The sequence below is a fragment of the Oncorhynchus keta genome, chromosome 26 (assembly GCF_023373465.1).
Source record: "Oncorhynchus keta strain PuntledgeMale-10-30-2019 chromosome 26, Oket_V2, whole genome shotgun sequence".
Taxonomy (NCBI): domain Eukaryota; kingdom Metazoa; phylum Chordata; class Actinopteri; order Salmoniformes; family Salmonidae; genus Oncorhynchus; species Oncorhynchus keta.
The window spans coordinates 11,074,607-11,098,890 of NC_068446.1; the positions used below are offsets into that span (position 1 = coordinate 11,074,607).

At 43.0% G+C, this 24,284-nt stretch overlaps 1 protein-coding gene across 1 annotated transcript; it reads left to right on the forward strand.

Annotated features, from left to right (window-relative positions):
- The first annotated feature begins 13,209 nt into the window (after positions 1-13,209).
- On the forward strand, positions 13,210-24,118 carry LOC118358916 (myc-associated zinc finger protein-like). Its single transcript, XM_035736923.2, has 7 exons — positions 13,210-14,336; positions 14,903-15,053; positions 18,838-19,205; positions 19,368-19,636; positions 21,767-21,830; positions 22,510-22,681; positions 22,861-24,118. Exons 1-7 carry the CDS (start codon positions 14,304-14,306, stop codon positions 23,184-23,186), a joined length of 1,383 nt encoding a protein of 460 aa, XP_035592816.1. The 5' UTR covers positions 13,210-14,303; the 3' UTR covers positions 23,187-24,118.
- The last annotated feature ends 166 nt before the right edge of the window (positions 24,119-24,284 follow it).

The following is a 24,284-nucleotide window of genomic DNA, read 5'->3' on the forward strand; positions in this document are numbered from 1 at the left end:
CTGAGAGAATGGAGCAGATCAAAAGAGACCACAGCTGACCAAACAATGACAGAGTTGAAAGAAACAACACTGATAGGATGGCCCGCACAGAAAAACAACTGTCCAAGGAGAATACAGGATTACTGGATGTGCAGAGCAGAGCTCACCGTTGTGCATGACAGTGTTCAAAGGCAACAAGATTGTCATTCCCATTACGCAAAGAAATGCTACAGAAAATACACACGAGTGCCAGTTGGGTGAGGAAAAATGCAAATGATGAGCCAAGAATGAACCAGGAAATCAGCAAGACCACTGATTCATGTGAACTGTGTTTGACATACAGGCCAAAGCAGCAAGCAGAGCCGCTAATGCCTCATCCACTACCCAACAGATTCTACCACAAAGTTGGAGATTACCTTTTTGACTTCAATGGCAAAAGTCACGTTGTTACCGACTACTACTCAAACTACCCTGAAGTAGCAACACTGCCAACTACCTCCACAAAGCTGTAATCACCTACCTGAAATCAGTATTTGCAAGACATGGGGTTGTCTGAACTGTACTCAGAAAATGGCATGCAGTTCTCAAGTTCCGAATTCCGCTAATGACTGGGGTTTCTGACACAACACCTCCAACTACCCAAGGTCCAATGGCTTGGCAGAGAGTTCAGTCAAAATTGTCAAAGGTCTGATGAAAAAAGGCACACGATGGAAAGGAGGATTTCCTATCAAATCTGATCTACCACAGTGCACCGCTGCAGAAACCTGCACAAATGTTGATGGGAGGTCGCATCAGAACCAACCTACACATCCACGAGGACTTGCTAACACCCAGAGGTGCTCACAAAGTCAAACTCCCAAGGGAAAAACAGAAAGACAAACAAAAACAGCGACACGACAAAAGTCCAAGACACTTACCTGAACTGAAACCTGGAGATCATGTACGACTCCGAGACATCACTACAGGAACCTGGATGCAGAGAGGGTGTGTGCAGAGAGAAGTTGCACCGTGATCCTATGGGATCCAAACGGAGCATGGATCACAACTGAGATGAAACAGAGTGGATCTAAGGCTTCAGCTATTCCGTCAAGGGACTGAGGATCATCGGGAGGATACTGCTGAAGCTTCAAATGCCTTTAAGCAATTGAACATTCAGTCAGAACACCCTGACTAACAACGAACGCTGTCCAACTGTTTCAGGAAGCACCTCAGCAGAACGACCAAAAAGGACTGTCAGAGAATTGCTTTAAAAAATAAAAAAAAGGGGCACCTGGACTGAATGTTTTTATGTGAAAAGAAATAGAGCCACAATAGAGTATTGATGGACAGACTGTATTTAGTTGGGGGAAAAAATAATACTTCAGAATATGTTTATTGCCTCTTAAGTGATGAGAGCAATGTAAAAATTGGGGGGAAAAATGTGTGTTATTGAAAATTGCGTGGTATGCAGGTTAAACAAATGTGATGTGACGTGTAGTTTTATTTTAAAGGAAGAAAGATGTGTTATGTTAATAACATTTCGACTACGTTACCCAGCAGCCTATGCGGGGGAGGGGGGCAGGTGGTTGAAGATGGCTAAACAAGGAATTTTCTAGCTGAAGTATATGTTCATTAGAAAAGTAGTTAAACCTACGCCCTGGTTTGTCATTATATAAGTAACAAACATAACAGCCAGGTCTGGGCTTCTGATGTGTGGCTTCTTATGACTCACTCTGAGTTCTGATGCTGCTTTGAAGACAACTCGTCGTCATTGTCCTCCACGATGCAATCTGGGAGGGGACTGTATCTGTTCCGAGCTTACATACTATGTCACACGTGATATCTGACCCCACTGGCCTGATTTTGACGACTTTGGTGAATGAGGTGGCACACCATAGAGATCCGGCATTTACAAAATTTGCCAGATGGTGGCGCTATAACAAGCTATTTGAAACTATGAAAGGTCCCGCCCTTTGAATCTAAAGTCATGAAATTCGGTACATAGGTCCCTCACATAGAACAAATTTGCCTCAGGGACCCATAAGGTCAGTCAAGATGGATTTTCTGCTATTTGGGATTTTGTGAATGACTCTTAAACGCTACTCCTCCGGCACCGAATGACCAATCTGCACGAAACTTGATATGTGGCATCTAGTAACTAAGGTCTCTCAAATTTTTAGACACTTGGGTGTGGTCTGGCACATAAATCCGTTCAGGATATTTGTAATGTAACAAAGTTTGGTACACGTTGAAAACACTGTCAATACTCCACATATGCAAGAAAAATCATATTGACCACAAGGTGGTGCTAAAACAGGCACATGTTTATATCTGTTTGACTCGGAGTGATACAATTTGGAAGACATTCTCAGGTATATCAGTCTAGCTAACCCATGCGATATCTGATACCACTGGCCCAATTTTGATGTGCCATTTACTAAATTATACTTTGGCCAAGGGGCCTATAGTAATCAACTTTACGTACCTTAGTCACTTTACGTACGTTTTGACTCTTTCGGTCAAAAACAATATTTGGATCATTTTTGAGTTGCTTGTCAATTTTTATTTAGTTTTTTGGAAGTACATACCGGGCATAGTGGCAGTATGTGACTAGTTGCAGGCATATTTGGTGAGTAAGAAACTTATTTTGACAGAGCTGGTGAATGGTAACTTAAATGGTAGCTTTCATAATATAATAAAAATAATTGTACTACCGTTCAAAAGTTTGGGGTCTCTTAGAAATTCACATTTTGTGTCCATTAAAATAACATCAAATTGATCAGAAATACAGTGTAAACATTGTTAATGTTGTAATTGACTACTATAGCTGGAAACGGCAGATTTTTCTTTATGGAATATCTACATAGGCGTACAGAGGCCCATTATCATCAACCATCACTCCTGTGTTCCAATGGCACATTGTGTTAGCTAATCCAAGTTTATTATTTTAAAAGGCTAATTGATCATTAGAAAACTCTATTGAAATGATGTGAGCACAGGTGAAAACTGTTGTTCTGATTAAAGAAGCAATTAAAACGGGCCTTCTTTAGACTAGTTGAGTATCTGGAGCATCAGCATTTTGAGGTTTGATTACAGGCTCAAAATGGCCAGAAACAAAGACTTTCTTCTGAAACTTGTCAGTCTATTCTTGTTTTGAGAAATGAAGGCTATTCATTGTGAGAAATTGGCAAGAAACTGAAGAGCTCGTACAATGCTGTGTACTACTCCCTTCACAGAACAGCGCAAAACTGGCTCTAACCAGAATAGAAAGAGTGGGAGGCCCCGGTGCACAACTGAGCAAGAGGACAAGTACATTAGAGTGTCTAGTTTGAGAAACAGACGCCTCACAAGGCTTCAACTGGCAGCTTCATTAAATAGTACCAGCAAAACACCAGTCTCAACGTCAACAGCAAAGAAGCGACTCCAGGATGCTGGCTTTCTAGGCAGAGTTCCTCGATCCAGTGTCTGTGTTCTTTTGCCCATCTTAATCTTTTTTTTTTATATAGGCCAGTCTAAGATATGGCTTTTTCTTTGCAACTCTGCCTAGAAGGCCATCATCCTGGAGTCACCTCTTCACTGTTGACGTTGAGACTGGTGTCAACTCCCCAAATGCAGGTGTGCCAAGCTTGTAGCTTCATACCCAAGAAGACTCTAGGTTGTAATCACTGCTAATTGTGTTTCAACAGTAAGTACTGAGTAAAGGGTCTGAATACTTACGTAAATGTGATTTTTCTGTTCTTTATTTTTAATACACTTGCAAACATTTCTAAAAACCTGTTTTTGCTTTGTCATTGTGTTATTGTGTGTAGATTAATGAGGGGTAAAATAAAGCTGTAACAAAATGTGGAAAAAGTCTAGGGGTCTGAATACTTTCCAAATGCACTGTAAGCTGTCTCCAACGTCATTTTAGAGAATTTGGTAGTACATCCAACCAGTCTCGCAACCGCAGACCATGTGTAACCACGCCAGCCCAGGACTTCCACCTCCTTATTGGCTGGGCCTGGCTGCCAAGTGGGTGGGCCTATGCCCTCCAAGGCCCACCCAAGGCTGCACCCCTGCCCAGTCATGTGAAATCCATACATTAGGGCCGAATGGATTTATTTAAATTGACTGATATCCTTATATGAACTGTAACTCAGAAAAATCTTTGAAATGGTTGCATGTTGTGTTTATTTATTTTTTCAGTAACATCAAAAACTTTAATGTAGCCAAGGAGTGTTGAATATAAAATTACATTTCAAGTTTAGGTCCCTATTCAGTTTGAAATGTCAAGCAGGCAAAATGTTTTACTAAACAAACTTCACCGAAATGTTGGTATCCAGCAGTGGAGACTGCTGAGGGGAGGAATGGTATCAAGAAACAAGAAGGGGGGGGGTCCATTCACTCCATTCCTGCCATTACACTCCATTTCAGCCATTATTATGAGCCGTCCTCCTCTCAGCAGCCTCCACTGGTATCCACTTTAATGTATTAATCACTTCAACTAGGCTGGATGTGTTTATTCATAAAGTATTATCACAAGTTATACCAATAATTCCAGTAAATGAATTATAATTGTGTAATATAGCTTTATAATTTCATCTTTGGTCTCTGTCTAGACATGGCTTCCTGCAGCAGTCTGCTGTCTGAAGAGCAGTTCCAGTGCTCTATCTATCTGGATGTGTTCACTGAGCCAGTCACCACAACTTCTGCAAGACCTGCATCAGAAAGTACTGGGATAGCAATTACATGTGCCAGTGTCCACTGTGTAAAATTACTTTTGATAGGAGTGTTGTGTTGATTAGTTTTATTTCAGGGAAAGCTACCAGCAGCCCAGGCCAGCACCCTATTAAGTCTGGAGAAGTGGCCTGTAATGTCTGCACTGGGACAAAGCGCAAGGCACTTATTTCTTTCCTGGTGTGTCTAACCTCTTTCTGTGTGACTCAACTGCAGCCTCAGCTCTGAAGAGGCACATGCTGATCGACCCCATGGAGAGCCTGGATGACAGGATGTGTAAGAAGCATGACCGACTCCTGGAGATGTTCTGTAGGCATATGTGAGTCAGTTCTGCACTGAGACACACTACAAGGCTTAACACACCGTCCCTCTAGGAAAAGTATGGAGAAAGGAGGGCTCAGCTTGAAGCACAGGTGCAGAAGATGACCCAGGAGCGACAGCTGAAGGTTTGAGGAGCTCAAACACTCTGTAGAGCTCAGCAACAGAGACACAGAACTATAATGGCGCCGGAGAGGATGGCTGCCATTTTATTAGCTCTTAACCAACCGTGCTATTTTGTTAGTTTTTTCGCGTTGTTTGTACCTTATTTTGTATATAATGTTGCTGCTACCGTCTCTTGACTGAAAAGAGCTTCTGGACATCAGAACAGCGATTACTCACCTTGAATTGGATGAAGAATTTTTCTTTAATGAGTCGGACGAGAGGGATTTATTCCAGACACCTGAACAGGCCCTCGTCCCCGTCATTCGCAGGAGAAAGAGACGGCGATTTAGCGGAAGGATATCGGGGTGCCTTGTGAGGATCAGGCGACGAGTGGTTAATCTGCCTTTGCCATCCATACTATTGGCCAACGTACAATCGCTGGAAAATAAATTGGACGAACTACAAGCAGGTATATCCTACCAACTTATATTTCATAGTCGTGGCTGAACGACGACATGAATAACATACAGCTGGCGGGTTACACTCTATCGGAAGGACAGAACAGCATTCACTGGTACTACAACGGGTGGCGGTCTATGTATATTTGTAAACAACAGCTGGTGCACGATATCTAAGCAAGTCTCGAGGTTTTGCTCGCCTGAGGTAGAGTCTTACGAAAAGCTGTAGACCACACTATCTACCTAGAGTTTTTCCTCTGTATTTTTCATAGCTGTCTACAAACCACCACAGACCAATGCTGGCACTAAGACCGCACTCAATGAACTGTATACCACCAAAAGAAAACAGGAGAACGTTCATCCAGAGGAGGAGCTCCTAGTGGCCGGGGACTTTAATGCAGGGAACCTTAAATCAGTTTGACCTCATTTCTATCAGCATGTTAAATGTGCAACCAAAGGGAAAAAAACTCTAGACCACCTTTACTCCACACGCAGAGATGCTTACAAAGCTCTCCTCTGCCCTCCATTTGGCAAATCTGACCATAATTCTATCCTCCTGATTCCTGCTTACAAAAAAAAAAAAATGGTCAGATGAAGTAAATGCTAAACTACAGGACTGTTTTGCTAGCACAGACTGGAATATGTTCATGGGATTCTTCCGATGGCATTGAGGAGTACACCACATCAGTCACTGGCTTCATTAATAAATGCATTGATGTCGTCGTCCCCACAGTGACCGTACATACATACCCCAACCAGAAGCTATGGATTACAGGCAACATCCGCACTGAGCTAAAGGGTAGAGCTGCCCCTTTCAAGGCGGGGGACTCTAACCCGGAAGCTTATAAGAAATCCCGCAATGGCCTCCGACAAACCATCAAACAAGCAAAGCGTCAATACAAACATAAGATCAAATCGTACCATACCGGCTCTGGCGCTCGTTGGGTGTGGTAGGGCTTGCAAACTATTACAGACTACAAAGGGAAGCACAGCCGAGAGCTGCCCAGTGACACAAGCCTACCAGATGAGCAAAATAACTTCTATGCTCACTTTGAAGCAAGTAACACTGAAACATGCATGAGAGCATCAGCTGTTCCAGACAACTGTGTGATCACGCTCACCGCAGCCAATGTGAGCAAGACCTTTAAACAGGTCCACATTCACAAGGCCGCAGAGCCAGATGGATTACCAGGTCAGGTACTCTGCGCATGTGCTGACCAACTGGCAAGTGTCTTCACTGACATTTTCAACATTTGCCTGTTTGAGTCTGAAATACCAACATGTTTCAAGCAGACTACCAAAGTCCCTCTGCCCAAGAACATTAAGGTAACCTTCCTAAATGACTACCGACCCCGTAGCACTCACATCTGTAACCATGAAGTGCTTTGAAAGGCTGGTCATGGCTCACATCAACAACATTATCCCAATAACCCTAGACCCACTCCAATTTGCATACCACCCCAACAGATCCACTGATGATGCAATCTCTATTGCACTCCACACTGCCCTTTCACACCTGGACAAAAGGAACACCTATGTGAGAATGCTATTGCATTGACTACAGCTTAGCGTTCAACACCATAGTGCCCTCAAAGCTCATCACTAAGCTAAGGACCATGGGACTAAACACCTCCTTTTGCAACTGGATCCTGGACTTCTTGACGGGCCTGCCCACCTGTTCACTCATGACTGCACGGCCAGGCACGACTCCAACATCATTGTTTGCCGATGACACAACAGTGGTAGGCCTGATCAATGACAAGACGGCCTATATTGAGGATGTCAGAGACCTGACCATGTGGTGCAAGGACAACAACCATTCCCTCAACGTGATCAAGACAAAGGAGATGATTGTGGACTACAGGAAAAGGAGGACCGAGCACGCCCCCATTCTCATCGACGGGCTGTAGTGGAGCAGGTTGAGAGCTTCAAGCTCCTTGGTGTCCACATCACCAACAAACTAACATAGTCCAAGCACACCAACACAGTTGTGAATCGGGCATAACACAACCTATTCCTCCTCAGGAGACTGGAAAGATTTGGCTTGGGTCCTCAGATCCTCAAAAGGTTCTACAGCTGCACCATCGAGAGCATCCTGACGGGTTTCATCACGGCCTGGTATGGCAAATGCTCGGCCTCCGACTGCAAGGCACTACAGAGGGTAGTGCGTACAGCCCCAGTACATCACCGGGGCCAAACTTCCTGCCATCCAGGACCTCTATACCAGGCGGTGTCAGAGGAAGGACCTAGAAATTGTCAGACTCTAGACACCCTAGTCATAGACTGTTCTCTCTGCTACCGCGTGGCAACCGGTACCAAGTCTAGGTCCAAGAGGCTTCTAAATAGCTTCTACCCCCAAGCCATAAGACTCCTGAACATCCAATCAAATGACTACCCAGACCATTGCCCCCCTTCTACGCTGCTGCGACTCTCTGTTATTATCTATGCATAGTCACTTTAATAACTCTACCAACATGTACATATTACCTCGACTAACCGGTGCCCCTGCACATTGACTCTGTACCTGTACCCACTGTATATAGCCTCGCTATTGTTATTTTCTTACTTCTTTTAGGTATTTTCTTAAAGCTGCATTGTTGGTTAAAGGCTTGTAAGTAAGCATTTCACTGTTGTTTTGGGGAAAAGTGATACATAAAACTTGATTTAATTTGACATAGCAGATGGCGTGCAGGTCTTAACTGCTCTCGTGTGCTCCATTGAGAGAAGCCAGGCTAACTACATTTTATAAATGAGAAGAAGAAAAGTGCAGAGAGGTAGACTAGAGTGTATCGAAGAGCTGAAGCTTGAAATCACTGAGCTACAGAGGAGACGCACTGAGCTGGAACAGTTCACACTGGGGACCACCTCCTACAGAACTTACCATTCCTGCCCCCCCCAGGTCCAGGACTGGTCTGAGATCACCTGACAGGTGTGGAATATCAAGAAGCTGGTTAAACAGCATGATCATTACACAGGTGCACCAGATGTCTCAAATTTTCAGGGAGCGTGCAATTGGCATGCCAACTGCAGGAATGTCCACCAGAGCTGTTGCCAGAGAAATGCAATGTTCATTTCTTTCTCCAATGTTGTTTTAGAGAATTTGGCAGTAGGTCCAACTGGCCTCACAATCGCAGAACACATGTATGGCGTTGTGTACAGAGTGCCCCATAGTGGCGGTGGGGTTATGGTATGGACAGGTTTAAACTATGTAAAAAGAACACGATTACAATTTAACTGCACAGAGATACTGTGATGAGATCCTGACACCCATTGTCGTGCCATTCATCCACCGCCATCAGTTCATGTTTCAGCATGATAATGCACGGCCCCATGTCACAAGGATCAGTACACAATTCCTGGAAACTGAAATCGTCTGTTCTTTCACGGCCTGCATACTCACCAGACATGTTACCAATTGAGCATGTTTGGGATGCTCTGGGTCGACGTGCACGACAGCATGTTCCAGTTCCCGCCAATATCCAGCAAATTCGCACAGCAGACCAGCCTCAATTCGTCGGGGCATGGACTCTACAAAGTGACGAAAGCGTTCCCCAGGGCTGCTGGTCCATGTTGACTCCACTGTTGTGTCAAGTTGGCTGGATGTCTTTTGGATGGTGGGCCCTTCTTTATACACACTGGAAACTGTTGAGCGTGAAAAACCCAGCAGAGTTGCAGGTTTTGCCACAAACCGGTGCACCTGGCACCCCGTTCAAAGGAACTTAAATATTTTCTCTTGCCCATTATTCACACATACACAATCCATGTCTCAATTGTCTCAAGGCTTAAATCTCTTTTGGGATAGGGTGCAGCATTTTCACTTTTGGATGAATAGCGTGCCCAGAGTGAACTGCCTCCTACTCTGTCCCAGATGCTAATATATGCATATTATTAGTAGTATTGGATAGAAAACACTCTGAAGTTTCTAAAACTGTTTGTCTGTGAGTATAACAGAACTCATATGGCAGGCAAAAACCTGAGAAAGATCCAACCAGGAAGTGGGAAATCTGAGGTTTGTAGTTTTTCAAAGCTTGGCCTACGGAATACACAGTGGGATATGAATAAAGTTGCCCTTCCTACGGCTTCCACTAGATGTCAACAGTCTTTAGAAACTTGAATGAGGATTCTACTATAAAGGAGGGGCTCATGAGACCTCTGAGTGAGTGGTCTTGCAGAGTGCCTTGGTCTCATGACGCACGCTCCCGACAGAGTTACCTCTCGTTCCAGTGCTTTTCTTCAGACATAGGAATTCTCCGGTTGGAACAATATTGATGTTTTCAGTTAAAAACATCCTAAAGATTGATTCAATACATTGTTTGACATGTTTCTAAAGGACTGTAATGGAACTTTTCGAGTTTTTGTCTGGACGAAGTGCCTGCGCCTCATGAAGATGGATTACTGGGCTGAACATGCTAACAACAAGTGGCTATTTGTACATAAATGATTGACTTTATGGAACAAATCAGTCATTTATTGTCAAACTGGGATTCCTGGGAGTGCCTTCTGATGAAGATCATCAAAGGTAAGTGAATATTTATGGTGTTATTTCTAACTTCTGTTGACTCCAAAATGGCAGATATTTCTCTGGCTGGATTGGGTTCTGAGCGCCGTTCTCAGATTATGCTTTTTCTGTAATGTTGTTTTGAAATCTGGCACAGCGGTTGCATTAAGGAGAAGTCTATCTTTAATTCTGTGAATAACAGTTGTATCTTTTATCAATGTTTATTATGAGTATTTCTGCAAAATCGCCGGATGTTTTGGAATCAAAACGTTACTGCACGTAAGGCGCCAATGTAAACTGAGAATCTTGGATATAAATATGCACATTATCGAACAAAACATACATTTATTGTGTAACATGATGTCCTATGAGTGTCATCTGATGTCGATCATCAAAGGTTAGTGTTTAATTTGATCTATATTTCTGCTTTTTGTGACTCCTATCTTTGTCTGGAAAAATGGCTGTGTTTTTTTGACTTGGCTCTGACCTAACATAATCATATGTTGTGCTTTCGCTGTAAAGCATTTTTGTTTATCTTTCATTTGCTGTATTGGACGTGTTAATGTATGAAAGTTACATATTTAAAAAAAAATGTATTTCCTTTTCAGTGGAATGTTGTCAAGGAGTTCCGCTAGCGGAACGCCTGCCCTAGAAAGGTTTAAAATCCTTATATAACCTGCCTCCTGCCCTTGATCTACACTGATTGAACTGGATTTAACAAGTGACATCTATAAGTTATCATAGCTTTCACCTGGTCAGTCTATGTCATGGAAAGAACATTGTTCCTATTGTTTTGTACACTCATTGGATTTATCACAGAACCACCAAGAAATGAAGAGCGACACCAAGGCTGTCTTTTGGGGCTTTTATGTAACTCTGCAATGATATTATGAAAAGACAGAACAGGAGCACATCAGTCTCCAATGCACAAGTTGTTCTTTCTCGCTCAGTGTTTTCAGGGACTGAGAAGAAAGGGGGCTACGAGTAGTACCATGGTGCTAGCAGGTGATGTAAGCACCCAGATTAAATAAAATACATTCAAATCAAATCAAATTTATTTATATAGCCCTTTGTACATCAGCTGATATCTCAAAGTGCTGTTCAGAAACCCAGCCTAAAACCCCAAACAGCAAGCAATGCAGGTGTAGAAGCACGGTGGCTAGGAAAAGCTCCCTAGAAAGGCCAAAACCTAGAAAGAAACCTAGAGAGGAACCAGGCTATGTGGGGTGGCCTGTCCTCTTCTGGCTGTACCGGGTGGAGATTATAACAGAACATGGCCAAGATGTTCAAATCCTCATAAATGACCAGCATGGTCGAATAATAATAATAAGGCAGAACAGTTGAAACTGGAGCAGCAGCACGGTCAGGTGGACTGGGGACAGCAAGGAGTCATCATGTCAGGTAGTCCTGGGGCATGGTCCTAGGGCTCAGGTCCTCCGAGAGAGAGAAAGAAAGAGATGCAAAAAAAGAAAGATGCAGAGAGGAGTAAGAAATCTATCTCTGGAGCATTAGCCAACCTCAATGTGGTTTATTCTAGCCGTAACAATCTATTGAAAACAACAACATTTTTGTTATTTTGATGTACAGTTGAAGTCAGAAGTTTACATACACTTAGGTTGGAGTCATTAACTAAATGACACAAGTCATTTTTCCAAAAATTGTGTACAGATAGTGAATTATAAGTGAAACAATCTATCACAATTCCAGTGGGTCAGAAGTTTTACATACACTAAGTTGACTGTGCCTTTAAACAGCTTGGAAAATTCCAGAAAATTATGTAATGGCTTTAGAAGCTTCTGATACGCTAATTTACATCATTTGAGTCAATTGGAGGAGTACCTGTGGATGTATTTCAAGGCCTACCTTCAAACTCAGTGCCTCTTTGCTTGACATCATGGGAAAATCAAATTAAATCAGCCAAAATTGTAGACCTCCACAAGTCTGGTTCATCCTTGGGAGCAATTTCGAAACGCCTGAAGGTACCACGTTCATCTGTACAAAAAAAGATATGAAAGTATAAACACCATGGGACCACGTAGCCGTTATACCGCTCAGGAAGGAGACGCGTTCTGTCTTCTAGAGATGAACGTACTTTGGTGCGAAAAGTCAAAATCAATCCCAGAACAACAGCAAAGGACCTTGTGAAGAAGCTGGAGGAAACAGGTACAAAATTATCTGTATCCACAGTAAAACGAGTCCTATATTGACATAACCTGAAAGGCCGCTCAGCAAGGAAGGAGCCACTGCTCCAAAACTGCCATAAAAAAGCCAGACTACGGTTTGCAGCTGCACATGGGGACAAAGATTGTACTTTTTGGAGAAATGTCCTCTGGTCTGATGAAACAAAAATATAATTGTTTGGCCATAATGACCATTGTTATGTTTGGAGGAAAAAGGGGGAGGCTTGCAAGCCCAAGAACACAATCCCACCATGAAGCACAGGGGTGGCAGCATCATGTTGTGGGAGTGCTTTGCTGAAGGAGGGACTGGTGCACTTCGCAAAATAGATGGCATCATGAGGTAGGAAAATTGTGGCTATATTGAAGCAACATCTCAAGACATCCGTCAGGAAGTTAAAGCTTGGTCTCCAATGGGTCTTCCAAATGGACAATGACCCCAAGCATACTTCCAAAGTTGTGGCAAAATGGCTTAAGGACAACACAGTCAAGGTATTGGAGTGGCCATCACAAAGCCCTGACCTTAATCCTATAGAACATTTATCGGCAGAACTGAAAAAGTGTGTGCGAGCATGGAGGCCTACACACCTGACTCAGTTACACCAACTCTATCAGGAGGAATGGACCAAAATTCAGCTTGTGGAAGGCTACCCGAAAAGTTTGACCCAAGTTAAACAATTTAAAGGAAATGCTACCAAATACTAATTGAGTGTATGTAAACTTCTGACCCACTGGGAATGTGATGAAAGAAATAAAAGCTGAAATAAATAATTCTCTCTACGATTATTCTGACATTTCACATTCTTAAAATACAGTGGTGATCCTAACTGACCTAAGACGGGTAATTTTTACTAGGATTAAATGTCAGGAATTGTGAAAAACTGAGTGTAAATGTATTTGGCTAAGGTGTATGTAAACTTCCGACTTCAACTGTATATATTCATATTGCTATGAAGCTGTTGCACCTGCAGGGTGTATATTTACCTTTAAGATGCGTGCGGTCTTGTTTTATTGCGCTCATACGTTTCTCTTGATGTCAGCTAGTTGGGTATTCTCAATATTATCTCACTATAGGGATGTTGTGATATGTAAGTTTGGAGTTGGGCAATTCTATTGCATTACTAGCTGTTAATTAAATAGGTATTTCTGTCGGCCGAACTGACGGAGGCAAAAAGGCGGATGCACGGATCTATTGAAAACAGCTTACGCAACGGAGGAGACGAGAACAGAGAGGAGGGTGCATAGGCTACACAAAATACTTTCCCTTTAAACAGGGGACACGGCGGCGGGGGATAGATAGATAGAGAGGGGAGAGGGAAGATATTTAAAAAAATAAATAAAAGGAAGAAAGACAGCGAGGGTGGGAGGGAGAGAGAAATAGAAAAAAAGAAAGATGTCATCCTCTCGTTTGAAAAGCCGAGGCGAAGCTTGGATTGCGGCCGATCAGGGACTCTCTCGCTAGGGACACGATTTTACGCAACACCGAGGCTTTGGAATCCACCACCGCTTTGGCCTCTCGGAGCTATCGAAATAAATGACTCTTCCTCCACGCATTTACAAACAACTGCGGACTTATTATTACTTTTGATATATTTTTCCTTATTTTCAATAACGTAATTTATGCATCGATTTGAGAATATAATTTTTCCTTGGGCTATAATATAAATATACAATGTAAATTGCATTGTAAATGCATCATTAAAAGCATGCATCAACCATTTTGTCGCATTTTAGTCATGTTGCATCCTTTCGTCCCCACACCATATAACAACATTTTAGTCTAACTAATTACTGTCATATAATATTGGCATATAACTGACAGCCTTTCAAAATTGATCATTCATCTCCAATAATAATTTATTTTATTGAATGCACCGCGATTTAAACTTCCACACAAATATTAACCTTTTGATATTTAAAACTGCAGAGAGGAACGAGGTAGGCTATTACAGCAGGTGGAGTGATTCATCAGTTGGCCCCAGCCTATGGTTGGTTGGCCCCGAGTCTCAGGGGGATATACATTTCTAGTTTTGACACCTGGAATAAAAGTATCTGACATCATCTTGCTTCAAAATGGATTCTTCTTGGAGTAATTTTCTGTTTCAGGTAAGTTTGTTTGTGTATGTGTCAGAGAAATAGATACACATTCTGTTTAGTGTCTCTCTCATCAGAGTGCTATGGCTGCAGAAGTGAATGCACTTGGGATCCTGGGATCATACACATGCTTATTATGTTTGTGATGTCATATAATTTTTAAACTGACAGCTTGTCAACTGTGCCCCTTACAGATTTGTTGTAGTACTGCTTATGAGGGCAAGAGTAAGAGCTTGTGTGTGTGTGTGTGCTGACTGGGGTCAAAGGTGGCATGATCCCCCATTGATGTGTATTTCAGGTAGCCTAGTGGTTAGCACATTGGGCCAGTAACCGAAAGGTTGCTGGATCTAATCCCAGAGCTGACAAGGTAAAAATCTGTTGTTCTGCCCCTGAGCAAGGCAGTTAACCCATTTCCCCAGACTCCTCTCTCACACACCCTGGGCGTGGAAGATGTAAATGTTGATTCAGAGGGGTTAAATTCAGAAGACACATTTCATTTGAATGTATTTAGTTGTACAACTGACTAGGTATCCCACTTTCAAGTTCTCAGCAGCTAATTATTGCTCTCATTTCCCCAGACTCCTCTCTCACACACCCAGTCTGAGACAGCCCTCCAATCAGAGCTGCTTCCGGACATGACTGGCTCTGCCCAGAGCCCCCCTACAGAGCATATAGCCCCTCCCCCATCCACAGTGGACACAGCCGCCCTGAATGAAGAGCCATTGCCTGGTGAGAATGCAGGTCTTGTGTCCCAAAAGGCACAATCCTTATATAGTACACAACTAAAGTGGTGCATTGTGTTTGGAATAGGGTGGGGGGTGCCATTTGAGACACAGCCAGGATCAGGTACAATTTACTCAATTGATCAATTCTACACAGTCTATAATAATATTAGAATAATAATATATGCTATTTATGAGACACGTTTAACCAAAGCGACATACATACATTTTGTGTCTGCGTGGTCCCAGCGGAAATCGAATCCTGGCATTGCAAGCTACATGCTCTACTGACTGAGCCACAGAGGACCACTATGTTTATTCAATATTATTCCAATTCAATAAACACATGGAATCCCCAATAAACAACTAGATAGGAGGGGGGTGGAGGGGCAGAGAGAGGTTTTCTTGTTGTCAAGAGTCACAGCTGCTGCACCTTGATGTCCTCTTTTTACATATCAAAGCTGAAAACACACACAATCCGATATCTCTCCAGCCCCACCCTGAACCATGGGATTTCTTACCTCAGGAAACAATGTCCTTTTCACACTAACTCTGTCTGTTGCATATGTTTGTGACAGACAGAGGGGTGGAGAGAGAGAGGGAGAGAGAGAAGGACTAAAGAGAGAAGTTGTGAGAGAGATAAAAAGATAAAGAAATGTAATTTTAAAAAATGAGTGAATCGTCTACATCTGTGATGGTGAGAGCAGTACAACAATGCTAGATTCTAGTTTCTGCCCAGCACGCACATAATGTTCTGAGAACCATATATTTTTTGGCCTGTGGTTATTTTGCATGTAACCTTCCCACAGCTTTCTGGGAATGGTGCAGGATAGTTGCTTGGCTTTGGAACATTCTTAGCACATTTAAGGAACTTGACAATTTTCTTGGTATTCCATTACTTTAACCAGGGGCACGACTTTAGTTTTAGAAGTGGGGGGGCAAAACCCGGCGGAGGGTCTGAAGGTCCTCCCCCATATTTTTCGGGAGCATCAAAAGCTAATTTCCTGAATTTCTATACAATACAATATGACCCATTCATTATTGGTTTTGGGTGTGTTATGCCAAGCCCAGAGTGGCAACCCACTGGACGGTCGACCCCTAGGGCCAGGACTGAGCCGTCCAGCAGCTAAAAATGGCCTAAATAGGTATCTCCCCTGACGTGGGCATGTTTTCAATAGTCTCGTTTTGCCATACTGTATTCCATATATGGCATGCAGACCTTATGAAAGTTGCCCAGTATACCATTAAAATTGGAATAAATCTAGTGATACAAACTTGACATTTCTGCCATCCATTGTGACATTGTGGATAACCAACCTTCCAATGAATAGCAATGACGTGCAGGTGTTTGTACACGTGCATATGAGCACACTCTCATTCAAATGCACACATGGACACACACACATAAATAGATCATTAAATAAATAGTGCCATACATGCACTCAAACATATTCAGTTGGCTTTGCTGTTATGATTTTTGTTGTCCTTGATTTCTTTTGTTTTTTACATTGTTATTTTCTGTTTTCCTTTGTCTTTGTCGTTTGTTCATTTTGTTGGTTGTAGGTGCATGGGGGGTCTTGGGGGTGGGGAGTGTTTCTTCTTCTTATTATTATACTTTTTCTCTGGGGACTGTTGGGGGGGGGGTCTCGAATGGTTGAGGGGCAGCTCTTGGGGAACTGAGGGGGAGGGGGATCTTGGAGGGCTGGTGGACTGGAAATTGGGAGCTTTGGCCGGTTACTGATGGGTCACTGGTTGGGATTCCCGTTTTTGACCTTGTGGGAGATCTGTCCACGTGCCCTTGAGCAGGACGTTGACCCTGGTTGCTTCTGTGTGTCGCTCTGGGTGGGAGTCTGTTAGATGACTAATGTGATGTAGTTGTTGAGCGGCTTCACTGCATGTTTTAAATATTCAATAAAGGAACATTTTAATAACTTTATTAATGGAAATGTATTTCTTAGATGCTTAGTTATACAGTTTCATTTGATAACAGTCTCCAGTATCAACATTTCCAAGCAAACAAAAACAGAGAGAAGGGAGAATCTGTAGACATGCTGAGATAAAATACATACTCTGCCGGAATTCAGCCAGTCTTCACAAGACCAGAACATATGCAGATATGTCCCCTTTTGTGTTTTACACATCCTACTGAGGAAGGACATTTCTGAGTGCATGTTATTCAGTTACACTGGCATCTAGTATGTTCTATGGATGGTCTTACTCTGCAATAATTTATGTCTAAGATGATATGAACATGACCGTGCATTCAAACACATCTGTATCCATTCATCATTATCAATATCTTCTACCAGGTCTTTCTCACATTTTTTGTTTTTACATGCTTTGTGTCGTCAGGAAAAGCCTCAATCAACCCTTGTTACAGTTTGGAAATCAACTTTGGAGGTTTGTCAGACTGCCTTAAAACAGTTTCGATCTTTGAAGCTTCTGGCTTGTCCAGGGTTTGCTGCACAGAGAGAATCAAGTGTTGTATCTGCTAAAATTCACCTCAGCTCCGTCACACACGGGTCTTCTCTGACTGCCTGACCCCGCTGAGACCTGTCACCATCTGATCCTCCTAAAATGAGGCATGACATTGAATTACCTTGGCGTACATTTATACTTTATATTATCCAAGAATAGTATCAATGGTTCAATAATTGAAATGACCATTATTCCCAGATCCCAGACTGTAACCTTAATCTTAAAATGCTGCCCTGTAGCTCCTGTAGGTCTATCCATCAACTCAAGATGGAACTTTGTATCATTCGCTGATGTTGTTAATATACTGCAAAATTCACCTGAGCTCTGTAGACTGGTCTTTCCTGGCGGTCTGACCCTACTGGGACAGCTATCACCATCTGATCCTGCTAAGACATGATGATCATAGTGTTCTGTTCTGACGGTGCACCATGACAGTAAAGCCTGTAGAGCTGTTTATTACGGTGTCAGTTTTAAAAGTAGGGAAATAGCTAGGGAAACTGACAAATCAAAAACATTACATTGCTATACTGACTCTAATAAAAACTCACATTCTACAAAAAAAAAAATCAGCATTATCAGTCTTCAATCATTTGGCCGCTGGTTTCATAGTTTGATTCAGGTCTAATGTGAATGAGGCAAAAATAATACCTATTTTTGACAAGCTAGCTCTCTGATGGTACATCAACTGGCGAAAGCTAGCTAAGTTCATGTACTTCTGTTGAAATGGGACAAAAAGGCTACAAAACATTTCAAATCAGATTTTATTTGTCACATGCGCCGAATGTAGACCCTTCAGTGAAATGCTTACTTACAATCCCTTAACCAGCAATGCAGTTTTAAGTAAAATAACTACAAAAAAAAGAAATAAAAGTAACAAATAATTAAAGAGCAGGAGTAAAATATCAATAGAGAGGCTATATACCAGTACAGAGTTAATGTGCGGGGGCAACGTGTTAGTCAAGGTAATTGAGGTAATATGTACATGGAGGTAGAGTTATAAGTGGCTATGCATAGATAACAACAGAGAGTAGCAGCAGTGTAAAAAAGATGGGGGGGGCAATGCAAATAGTCTGGGTAGCCATTAGATGTTCAGGAGTCTTATGGCTTGGGGGTAGAAGCTGTTTAGAGGCCTCTTGGACCTAGAGGAGCCCAATAGCTTACTTATTCAGTATGTGGGGCCCATGTAGGAATCCAACCCACAAACTCTACCCTTAGTTCCCTTTCATGAGTTCCCTTCTCTCACACTTTTGTTTTCCCTCTTTCCCTTTCACCTCTCTCTTTCTCTCTCTCTCTCTCTTCCCTCTCTCCTTTAGAGAAGGCCGTCTCCAAGCCTGGCCGGCCGACACACATCTGCAACACATGTAACAAGCAGTTTAAAAACAACTACAACCTCCGGCGCCATCAGTCAGTGCACACTGGCATCAAAATGAAGGACCGAGCAGCCAGAGAGAGGGAGGACGGGAGCAAGGGAGGAGGAGGGGGGCGGCAAACAATCCCTCTCTCCCTCCTCCACCTTTCTCTGCCCTCTTATCCTCTTCCCGCAGAATCCCTCCCCCAACCCTCCCCACTTGGAAACCAGGAGGGCCAACCTGTTGCGGTGTCCATTGCCCCAGCTACCGTCACCATGGCTGCGCCCCAGGTGCTCCAAGCTGCAGTTGTGGTTGCTGGGACAATGGTACAGGTTGGTTGGTGCCTGTTTTGTCATAATTATTGAAGAATAATTTGTTGCTCCCTTTGCCTTTCTCTCTTTCCTCGTCTACTTTATTGTGCAATGTAACAGAGTAGCTACACTGACCCCACAGCCAGCACTAGCCAACTGTCCCTTTCTTCTCATCAAACCTAGAACCAGAACCTGGGGCCTCAACCCAACCCCAACCCTAGCCCCAACCAGGTGAGGAAGAACCATGCGTGTGAGGCCTGTGGGAAGGCCTTCCGAGATGTGTACCACCTGAACCGCCACCGGCTTTCCCACTCGGACGAAAAGCCCTACCACTGCCCCATCTGCCAACAGCGCTTCAAGAGGAAAGACCGCATGAGCTACCATGTACGCTCACACCAAGGAGGGGTGGAGAAACCTTATGTCTGCCCCCATTGCGCCAAGGGATTCTCACGGTGAGAAGGGGTATGACTGGGTGGGGTTGGGGGTGGGGGGTTCAATTGTGAGACAAGTATACACACATGCACATACAGTTCCAGTCAAAAGTTTGGACACACCTACTCATTCCAGAGTTTTTCTTTATTTTTACTATTTTCTACATTGTAGAATAATAGTGAAGACATCAAAACTATTAAGTAACACATATGGAATCATGTAGTAAGCAAAAAAGTGTTAAACAAATCAAAATATATTTGAGATTCTTCAAAGTAGCACTCCTTGCATTGTTGACAGCTTTGAACACTTGGCATTCTCTCAACCAGCTTCCTGCATATTGGCTAACCGGGCTATCTGCATTGTGTCCCACCACCTGCCAACCCCTCTTTTTACGCTTCTGCTACTCTCTGTTCATCATATATGCATAGTCACTTTAACGATACCTACATGTACATACTACCTCAATAAGCCTGACTAACAGGTATATAGCCTTGCTACTCTTTTTTCAAATGTCTTTTTACTGTTTTATTTCTTTACTTACCTACCTACACACACACATACACACACATACCTTTTTTGTCTCACCATTGGTTAGAGCCTGTAAGTAAGCATTTCACTGTAAGGTCTACTACACCTGTTGTATTCGCCGCACGTGACAACTAAACTTTGATTTGATTCATGAGGTAGTCACCTGGAATGCATCTCAATTAACAAGTGTGCCTTGTTAAAAGTTACTTTGTGGAATTTCTTTCCTCAATGTGTTTGAGCCAGTCAATTCTTTTGTTACAAGGTAGGGGTGTATAACAGAAGATGGCCCTATTTGGTAAAAGACAAAGTCCATATTATGGCAAGAAATGACAATCCATCATTACTTTAAGACATGAATGTCAGTCAATCGGGAAAATTTAAAGAACTTTGAAAGTTTCTTCAAGTGCAGTCGCAAAAACCATCAAGTGCAATTATGAAACTGGCTCTCATGAAGACCGCCACAGGAAAGGAAGAACCAGAGTTACCTCTGCTGCAGAGGATAAGTTCATTAAATGTATATATTTATTAATATACATATACATATATTTATTAAATTTACCATCCTCAGAAATTGCAGCCCAAATAAATGCTTCAGAGTTCAAGTAACAGACACATCTCAACATCTGCATGAATCAGGCTTTTGTGGTCAAATTGCTGCAAAGAAACCACTACTAAAGTACACCAATAAGAATAAGAGACTTGCTTGGGCCAAGAAACATGAGCAATGGACATTAGACCAGTGGAAATCTGTCCTTTGATCTGAGTCCACATTTGAGATTTTTGGTTCCAACCACCGTGCCTTTGTGAGACGCAGAGTAGGTGAACGGATGATCTCCGCAATGTGTGGTTCCCACTGTGAAGCATGGAGGTGGTGTGATGGTGTGAGGATGCTTTGCTGGTGACACTGTGATTTATTTGATTTCAAGGCAGACTTGACAAGCATGGCTACCGCAGCATTCTGCAGCGATAAGCCAACCCATCTGGTTTGTGCTTAGTGGCACTATCATTTGTTTTTCAACAGGACAATGACCCAACACACCTCCAGGCTGTGTAAGGGTCATTTGACCAAGAAGGAGAGTGATGGAGTGCTGCATCAGATGACCTGGCCTCTACAATCACACAACCTCAATGGTTTGGGATGACTTGGACCGCAGAGTCAAGGAAAATCAGCCAACAAATGCTCAGCATATGTGGGAACTTCTTCAAGACTGTTGGAAAGGCATTCCAGGTGAAGCTGGTTGAGAGAATGCCAAGAGTGTACAAAGCTGTCATCAAGGCAAAGGGTGGCTACTTTGAAGAATCTAAAATATACAGATTTGTTGAGCACTTTTTTTCGGTTACTACATGATTCCATATGTGTTCATAGTTTGTCTTCACTATTATTCTACAATGTAGAAAACATAATAAAAAATGTAAAAAACTTAAATTAGTAGGTGTGTCCAAACTTTTGACTGGTACTGTATATGTACATGCACATTTTTGTGAAACTAGTCTGGAGTTCTAATAGAATTCAGTTCTAACTGACGTCTGTAGTGCATGGGTAGCACTATCGACGAGAAATTACCGATAAAACACAGATAAAACACACGTGGGGTCTTAATCCCTTCTCCTGTCTGTTCCAGACCCGACCACCTCAACAGTCACGTCAGACAGGTGCACTCCACTGAGAGACCCTTCAAGTGCCCGGTAATCCTCTTTTTTCTAACTCACTTTAACTCTATCACTCTCTATTTTTCTACTCTCTGCATGTATTTTTGACCCCCACGATGAATCGCTCTCGGTCCGTTTGTCTGTTAGTTAGTAAGTCAGTCACACGCGATATCTCAGATGGGTCTTGCCATAAAGATCAGTAATTTACAAAATTACACTGAATGGCCAGATGGTGGCACTATAACCAGCTAACTTTGAAAGGTCACTCCCCTCAACCTGTTTGACCTAAAGTCATGACATTCGGTACATAGGTCCTTCCTCACAAGGATCACATTTTACTCAGGGACCCATAAGGTCCGCCATGATGGATTTGACACAATTTTATGGATTTTACACTATTTTGTGAAAAACTTAACTCCTCTGGCACCGAATGACCTATCTGCGCGAAACTGCATAATTCGTGGGGGACGACATTTTATCTCTTGCCTTGTCCTTTCTCCCTATTTTCAACCTTGTTTCCTGTTGTATGTCCCTTGCTTCTCTGTATACACTGTATGAATTGTTTTATAGGCAATGTAATGACATTGATCTCCCTAACTTCTAAAATATAATGGCAAAGCAACATTTCCAAATGCCCAAGATACACTAATGGTTTTGTGTGTGTGTGTGTGTGTGTGTGTGTGTGTGTGTGTGTGTGTGCGCACGCACTACACAGACCTGCACGTCTGCCTTCGCCACGAGGGACCGTCTCCGTGCCCACCTGATTCGCCATGAGGAGAAGGTGCCGTGCCACATCTGTGGCAAGCTCCTCTCTGCCGCCTACATCACCGATCACATGAGGGTCCACAACCAATCACAGCACCATGCCTGCCACCTCTGCAACCGCAGTGAGTGGACTTCCATGTTATTTTATAAATGTGTGAAAGGAGAGTAGAATACCTGTGTAACGGAGGTGGTTACAGTTATCACTCTCTCATTCCTCATGTCCTTATCTTTTGTTCCTCAACTTTTCTTATTTCTCAATGCTCTCCCTCCCTCTCTCTTCCTCCCTCTCATCTCCCTCCAGGCTTCACCACCCTCACCTACCTGCGTGTCCACGCTCAGAAACACCATGGCCAGGAGTGGAAGGAGAGCGGCGGGACACGGGGCATGTTTGGCGGGGCCGGTGCCGGCGGTGTGCTGCTGTGCCAACTGTGTGGGGTGCAGTGCAAGACACCCACCCAGCTCCAGGGCCACATGGGCACCCACGCCGTCACCCAGGTCCAGGGCGAGCCCAGCAGTAGCCTCGCGGGGACCGGTACCATGGCTGTGGCCGTGTCTCTGTCAGGCAGCTCAACCGTGGGCCTGCTGGTCACTGACTGCTCCAGCATCGCCCCCCATTCTCTCAGCTAGCAGCCAGGCCCATTGGAGGGAAGGGGGAGAGGGGATGGAGGTAGAGGGGTTTCGTGGAAACTGCAGTCAGGAGAGAGGAGTGGATGGGGCTCTGGGGTGAAGTTTCCCCTTAGTACAGATGTAGGATCAGCTTCCCCTCCCCCAATCCTAACCTTAACCATTAGTGGGGAAACTGAAAAACTGACCCAGGATCAGCATATAGGGGCATTTACCCTCCAGTGGATGTCTATGTATGTTATGAAGGCCAACGTATGCTGCAAACCAGGTCCCCTTTGTATTTGATCCTATTTAAAATGTTGCTGTTTATGCAACAGTCACTTTCTCAACTGCCATTGGTGGACACGTGAAAGGGGAGGAAAGGAGAGACCATGGAATCCCCTTTTTTTTTTTTTTCAATTAAATTCTACTGAACGAAATATAACGTTTTCCGGTGCAAAATGCCACTTTTCCATTCACACAGAACACAAACTCCCATAACAATGTTTGGGATTTTACAAATACATTGACATTTATTTTCCTTGGAAATATTGATTATACAATATATGTTCACCCAGACACAGTATGAGCTGTGATCCTACAATGGCTTTTAGCTTTTTCAAATGAACTGTCTCCAAGAAAGGACTGTTGCCTTTTCATCAGAAATATGTCATCACCATGTAACTTTACCCTATGACTGATAGACAGGTGGCATCAAATATGGGTATTTATTTGTATATTTGGCCACTGAATGCTCATCTTTCTTTGCTTTTATGATCTTGTTATTACTCTGGATGCTCTGATTTTTTTTATTCTCTCAAAAATGCATTGGTCTGGAAAGTATTTGTACTTTTGTGACACGTTTTTGTGAGACTGTATTCTTGACTGTTCATCTGTTGGTGTAGAATCTCCTCTGTTATTAACGTCACTGTATTAAAGCCGTAGTATGTATAACCTATATGCACTTGATCTGTGAACATGTACAGCATCTGATATCAGAGATGCAGTAGAATAGAAAATGAGTATTTCTCTGAATGGAGAAAAATGTAATTATTATTGAACTATTAATATTTATTTTATGATAATCTGAATAGTGATTATATGAGCCGTTGATCTATTGTC